Below are 7225 nucleotides of genomic sequence, written 5' to 3'. Positions count from 1 at the left end.
GAACTTCATCAGTACAGCAGATAGACACATGACATTTAGGAGGAAGAACACATCTGGGTTCTGCTAGAACCTGACACCAGATCAGTTCTACATCCATCCAGGTGTCTCAGTCTGAACACTGGACCTGGTTTCTGTTTAATGACAACCAACAAATGTCCCAGCTTATCCAAACTGCCTATAATCTTTGTGAAATGACAAAAAACGGGCCCAGAATAACTTCTACATGATCAAAATGACCAAGGAATCGTCTAAAATGCCTAAAATGTGTTAAAATGTGTGAAACCTTTTCAGAAAGAACTCTAAACTTGACCAAAGTGATCAGAACCAGTCATGGATGATATGAAACTTGTTCTGAATGAGCTAGAAATGAACCTAAACTCATACAAACCTGTTTGAAATGAGTCAAAACCTGTCCTGAATCAGCTAAAAGCCGTCGATCAGCTGACACACTGGTCCGTTCTGGACACGATCAAGTAGCAGCGACGACTTGCTGCGTTTTTCTGATGATCGGTTATTTATAAGAATCAACGTTTTAACCCCTGATCTGCTGATAAAACACACTTCAGTACGTTAAAGTTACTGAGATGAGTCCAGTGCATCTATCTGATCGGTTCTGTTGATCAGCTCATTGATTAATCAGGCTACACTGATTTCTGAGACGACCGTCTGGATCAGTAGCTTTTTAAATCCTTCAGCTGTGATCTTTGGGCTCAACAAGACGTTTGATTAAACATTGATCCACATTTTCTGACAATTTTAAGACCAAACAGCTGCTTTATTGATCCAGAAAATGATCCAGTGATCACTGATCGCAGCCCCAAAAGCAGGAGGATGGATTTAAAACCAATCAGCTTAAAGATCGATGACCGGGCATCGTGTCAGTACAGGCGCTAAACATTTGCCGGTCTTGACATCCTCAGGGACTTTTTAGTTTTGAGGAAACTGAATTTGGTGGTTTTTAGGAGTTTTCAAAGTTGAATGAAGTCACAGTGGTCTGAAGTTCTCAGACTGCAGCTTCTTCAGTCTGATCGATTTCAGGAAAATTCACCAAATCTGAGCTGGAACTCCTTAAAGTCGCTTCATTCTACACGTCTTGCCAAAAACAAACCGTTTAATCAGATCCTGGAGGAAATAAAAGAAAGAATTCAGAAGATTGTGTTTTCTCCTGAGCTCCCGTAGCTCGTTAGTTTAGATTAGCTATCAATGAATAACTGTATTGATCATTAGTTTGTGTTTTAGTCTTTGTCTGCATCGAGAGCTGCAGCAGTTAGTCGATTAGTTGTCGGCCGCTGAAACAATCGATTGATCCTGTCATTCTTTGAACGAAGAAACAGTCCAGACTCTGCAGCTTCCTAAACGTGGATTGTTTCCTGGTTTCTTTCCTCCTCCGTGACTGAACGTCTTTGGACAAAACGAGACATCTGAAGAAACTCCAACATGTCTGAAGATTCTCAGTCCTCCAGGTCGTGGTTCTTCTGGTAGATTAGTCGTAGCAACTGCTTGAGTTCCTTGAAGACGTTCCACCTCTCATCCATCAGCTCTGACTGACTAGTTGGGAGTTCCACATACTGATATCCTGAAGGAGTCCTAACGAACCCCACTGTGTCAGGGGGAGCACTAACGACCCACATAATGAGGAGGAGGAGCATTAAACCTCCAATTGATACTCAGGTGTTAATGGCTCCTTCAGGAGAAAAAAAACAACAAAAAACGCCAAACTGTTTGTCGTAACTTAAGCAAACCTTCATTCATGTAGAGTCCAAATGTGAAGGAACATTTGAGGAACATTTCGAGAAAAAAAGAAAACCCGTTTGTTTCCATCCAGGACGCTGGAGTAACTGCAGATCCGGCTGAGTCTGTAGCAGAAACGGCGTCTGGGCTTTTGGTTGACACGCAAACGAAGCCACGAGTCACCAATCACATCTGAAAACTCCGTCTTTACGTTTGTGTGTAGACCAGATGAGGCGGAGTGTGACGTCATCAGCGTGCGACCATGTTTACAGTTGGGCTGCTGTGATAGAAAGTCAGTATTTGAAATATTTTCCTCGTTGTGTTCTCCAACATGTAGCTGCTCCATCAGTAAAGCTAGCCACCCTCGCCTGTTGTCGTTAAAGTAACAGAAAGTAGTCTGCGCCATTTGTTGTGGCTTTTTGAAAATTTCTGCCGGCGATCTGTCCTCTGACCAACAGGAGTAACTGCGGTGGTTTTCTTGTTTGTTCTTTCGCTGCTTATCCCAACATTAATGCATCAAACAATATCCTCTGGTTTGCTTCAACCTCGCTGATAAGTACCTCAATCTCAGTTTTATAAAAGTTCCTCTTTGTCCTTTTTGCCACGATGCTGACGACAGGTGAGGGAAAAATAAACCTTCACCTGCTTTATAAAGAGGCGTGTTGTTGCCGTATGTGGTGATGTGGAGGCGTTCCTGAAGGCAACGAGCACGGAGGTTAAGAACAAGTGGGATCTACCAACACTGATGTGATAAATACGGACTGTTTTGTACTTACGCTCTAAGTTTCATTCATACGACAGAATTTAGAACCTTTTCTACGCACTGATGATAAATGAGGCTCCTGGAATGTAATCTAAAGAAATGAATGTCTAAACTGCTTGAAAGTGTCAAAACACTGTCAAGTTCCTTAAAAACCTTTATTGAGGAGTGCCACAGGGAACCATGCTGGGTCCTCAGGAGATTCTTTATACCTGAGAGCTCTTTCCTCCTCTGTGACGGTAAACTGAAGGTCTCTGGACTAAACATTTTCATTTGCTGAACATTTTTCACTTTTTCATCGACCAAGTAGTTCATCCAGAAAGTGTTGTTCAGCTCCACAGTCTGAACGCAAGCAGCTCATCGCAGGTCGATTCGTAGACGCGTTTAAGTGAATGTTCGGGTTTCTGGCGAAGCGTAGCTCATCAGTTCCTAATTATTCAGCTTCCTGTTGTTTCGGAGCCTCAGACTGACACAAAGCTGCCGAGAGGGTTTTTAGCTGAATGTCTTCTTACCACAAAACACCAGATGTGCCTGTTTCTGGGTCAAACTGTTAGATTCTGGTCCACCTGGTGCACCTGTCCGGCTCACACCTGACTCTGTGTGTTCAGCAGGAGCACTGGTTCGAGAAGGCTCTGAGGGAGAAGAAAGGATTCGTCATCAAGAAGATGAAGGAGGACGGAGCGTGTCTGTTCAGAGCTGTCGGTGAGCGACACACACACACACACACACACACACACACGCACGCACCTACCTGGTCGGTCCTCAGGTGAGTCCCTGCAGTTTCTCTGGTCGCCAGCAGGAGTCAGCGTTTGGCTGCTGACGTTTGTTTCTCAGGTTGTGTCTCAAAATAAACGATATTTCTAATGATGTTTGTGAGATTTAAAGTTCATAATTCAAAGATTTGTTCTCACATTAACATCTGAAAAACTACTAAAGATAAAAACCTGAACTTTTCGCTGACATTTCTCATCTTGATTCAGAACCTGTCATATTCAGTCTTTAATATTCAGTAATCTGAGGTAGAGGGTGAGCTAATATAAAGAAAACAGCACATGAACAGAAGAACTGGGCGGTTTTTCTGAAGCTGCACGTCGCAATAATACAAAATGTACAGAATCAGTTCTAATGTGAAACATTAGAGGACCACGCTGTGTTTGTTAAACTATGAGAACAGGTTTCACAGGTTGTACCACAGAAACACCGGCAGACCGACTGATCCACGTGGAGCTCTGGAGTCAACATGGTTCTCCCTACAGAACCAACATATATGTTTTAATGTGGGCATGTTTTTTATTTCAGACTGAGGTGTAGTTGAACAGGGCTGCATGGTGGCTCGGTGGTTAGCACCGTTAGCAGCTAGCAGGTCGCCGGTTGGCATCCTGGACTCAAATCACAAAATTAGGGAAAAAAGCAGATTCATTCTTTTACATAAATTGTAAAAGCCTGGAATCACCAACACGTGAAAACACGGAGGCTCCACATGCTGCACATATGTACGTATTTACATTTTACATCGTGTCCGTGCTCATGTCCTCTCTGCTCCGTGGAAACACCGCCTGCACTTCAGCTGAAAACTCTGCTTTGTTGTCATGTGACTGCTGATCACAGCCGAGTCTGTCGTGGTTTTTAAGATGCACCGAGAAGCTCAGAATTGTTTTGTTTTTTAGAGAATCTCTTTAGTGTAAATGGGGCTGCAGGTGGCTCGGTGGTTATCACCGTTAGCAGCTAGAAGATCGCCGGTTGGCGTCGTTGGTGGTTAGACAGCCTCAGATTTTGCTGGAAGTGTCCACAGACGTCTCCAACACCGCCTGCAGCTCACCTGAAGAGTCTCAGCGTTGAGTTGCCGTAACTGTTCACCTCAGTCGGTCACGACGTCACGCCGAGGAGCTCGTAGTTATTTCGTTTTTTTTTACAAGTTCTGTTGACCTTAAACGATTTGCAAAGTTTTCAATGCAACATGTTGGAAGAAGTAAACTTTTTAGGAAAGATTGAGATTTTTCAGATTTAAGTTTGTTTTTCCAAACGAACATCACAGATGAGCAGTTTAAGGACATAGAGGCTGATAGAGCTGGTGTTAGACCTGCTGCAACATCTGGACACCAGCTGCTGTGAACACACCCTGACAGCAGGAGGCGCTGCAACGCTGCCTCTTCACCTGGCTGTGTGTGTGTGTGTGTGTGTGTGTGTGTGTGTGTGTGTGTGTGTGTGGTGGGAAGGTATGTGGAAATGTGGGTTACAGTGAAAGATGAGTGCTGGTGTGTTTTCCTCCAGGACACACAGAGTCCTTTCAGTCGAGTCCAGCTTCTGGTTCAGATAACAGCCTTTATGTCGCTGCAGTTATGTCATCGCACTGACCTGTCTGTCTGTGTGTGTGTGTGTGTGTGTGTGTGTGTTACTGTAAACTCACACCTGCCTTCCTCGTGTTATATAACAGATAATAACCTCCGTTTGTTCCCGAGGCTTCATGCTAACATCGATTCATTCACTCTCGACCGAAACTGTGGACGAGTTTCTGACCTTTTGTGTTTTCCACGCTGAGCAGCTCCACCTCGGCTCGTGTTGTTGGTCGAATGACTCGTAAACATGTCGACCATCGGCGTCCAGGCCGTGGAGCCGAATAAACGCTGCAGAATCCACAGTTCATCCGTCAGACGCCCGAACGTCTTCCATCATTGAACAGACTCGGTGAAGTCGTCGTCGCAGGTCGATGGTTTCAGACGAAGCGTTACCGTCATTTTAATATCGTCCAGAGAAAACCGAACACCGTCGAGAGCAGCAGTGGTTTTATTTATTTTTTGTGGCCAGGAATAATGGCTTTATATGTCAGCATTCCCCCTGCAAGCATCAGGAGAACACGCTAATCCCCGTTAGCATCAGCTAATCTGCTGCTGTGCTAGCTTCTGTTTCATCAGTGACTTTCATTAGGTGTTGTGTATCTGCACAGACATCTATAACAGACGACTGTACCACCAGACTTCACTGGAGATATTCCAGAGTCCAGACCGGACTGTAGGAACACATCTGACGCAGAGAGCTGCCACTAGCTCAGTCCGTGGAGGTGTGTGTTAGCATCACCGCTAACAGACGCAGTGAAGCAGCTTCGTAGACTTTATGAATCCCAGAGAGAGGTTCTGGTGTTACAGCAGCAAAGGGCTCAGCAAGCAAACAGACAACACAGAATATCAGGGTATGAAATGAAGTAAAGTAAAATAAAACAAGATAAAAATGTAGAAAATATAACATAGACAACGTGCACAGCAGCAGCAGATCAAACTGATCGATCAGCTCCTGATCAGGACGTCATGGGACAAACGGTTTGATCAGCAGCTCCTTCAGCCGCCTTCGTTTAAAACACTAATTAGCTCGTTTGTCCATTCGTCCCGCCTTCACGTCGTTTTGTGCAGAAGTTTTCTTCACGACGTCGACGGTTTGTGAACCAGCTCCTGAAGCCCGGTGAGCTGAGGTGGACTTGTTGTGAATGGAGTCTGGTGCAGCAGCTGTCTGAGCAGGTACAGCCGTCCTCAGGTGTGTTCACAGCCTCCCACTACAGGAGGAAACAACAGCTTCAGTCCCTGGAATACGCCGGCAAAGTAATGATAAATAAAAATGTGATGAACATCAGGACGCTGCTTTGAATTGTGGTTCAGCAGAAATCAAACCAGTCTGATGGGAGCCGTGAACTAACATGTAGCTGAACGACAAGTCCTAAAACGTAGAGTGTGGTAGAGTTCAGAATAACGAATAGAAACGTCGCCCCACACACCAGCGCTGGCGAAAAAATTGATGTTTTGAAGGACTTGGACATGTCACTGCCAAAACGGCTCCACAGCGCCCCCTTGCAAGTTTCAACGGCTCCCCTGGCCTAGTGCTACCAGATCTGGTAGGCACATGGAGCAGGTCGGGTCGAACGAAGAAGCCGACCAGCGCCAAGCTCTAAAATGCAACACGGCTCAGCTGCGCCCCCTACAGTATTTCAACTGAGTCCCATCGAGGCTACGTTTGACTTGGAGCTACAAATATCGGTACACATGTGTAGCAGCTCGGGACGCACACAAAAGTCCATCAGAGCGTTTCCATAAACCCAACAGGAAGTCCGCCATTTTGAAAAAATGGCGAGCATGCTCAACGATTTTTCGCTCATTTTTGGCCATTTTCAAAATCGGTCTCCTCCTCGGGGGAATGTCGTACACGGTCCAAACCAGAGCGCGTTGCCAGTACGCCGCCTCGGCTCGCCATTAGACAGGAAGTGGCGTATAACCAGGCCGCATGTGCTCCGATCTGGCCGAAACTCGACACGTCGGATCACAGTCCACCCGGAGCGCGTTTCTGCCGAACCCTGATGTGCATGAAGGCAGACAATCGTACGGCGAGGACCCGTCCATCGCCGGTTGCAGCTTTAATTAGATTTATTCTTTAAATCGCGTCCCACCACTAAGACGAGCATCAGGTCACGTCTCAAACGCTGAGTACTTGGAGTGAAGTCGGTGCTTAAGGCGTCTGCAGCAGCAGCACGAGGCCTGAAGCTGACGGTGGACAGAAAGCTGCTTCTGGTCTTCTGCTTCTATTTCGGTTCTAATTTCAGACGTCGGGTCGTTTCTTTTCTCAGCGAAGCGTTTCACAGAAATCAGCAGCTTCAACGTGTTTGTTTGTTTGTGAGCAGAGTTTAGTTTGATGTGTTCACACCTGCTGCCCGCTTTCTGTTTCAGGTGTGTGTGTGTGTGTGTGTGTGTGTGT

The 7225-nt window shown here is 45.8% G+C and overlaps 1 protein-coding gene across 2 annotated transcripts in view; it reads left to right on the top strand.

The window, feature by feature from the left end:
* otud5a (OTU deubiquitinase 5a) overlaps nucleotides 1–7225 on the top strand; it is a 22486-nt gene that overhangs the window by 2914 nt on the left and 12347 nt on the right. The window contains exon 2 of one of the 2 annotated variants that reach the window (XM_008293060.1): nucleotides 3103–3193. In XM_008293060.1, coding sequence (XP_008291282.1) covers nucleotides 3103–3193 — 91 coding nt within the window. Of the gene's footprint in view, nucleotides 1–3099; nucleotides 3194–7225 lie in introns of both variants that reach the window. The other variant, XM_008293059.1, reaches the window with a different exon arrangement.

The sequence above is a fragment of the Stegastes partitus genome, unplaced genomic scaffold (assembly GCF_000690725.1).
Source record: "Stegastes partitus isolate 25-593 unplaced genomic scaffold, Stegastes_partitus-1.0.2 Scaffold855, whole genome shotgun sequence".
Lineage (NCBI taxonomy): Eukaryota > Metazoa > Chordata > Actinopteri > Pomacentridae > Stegastes > Stegastes partitus.
This window is presented reverse-complemented; position numbering and strand designations above follow the sequence as displayed.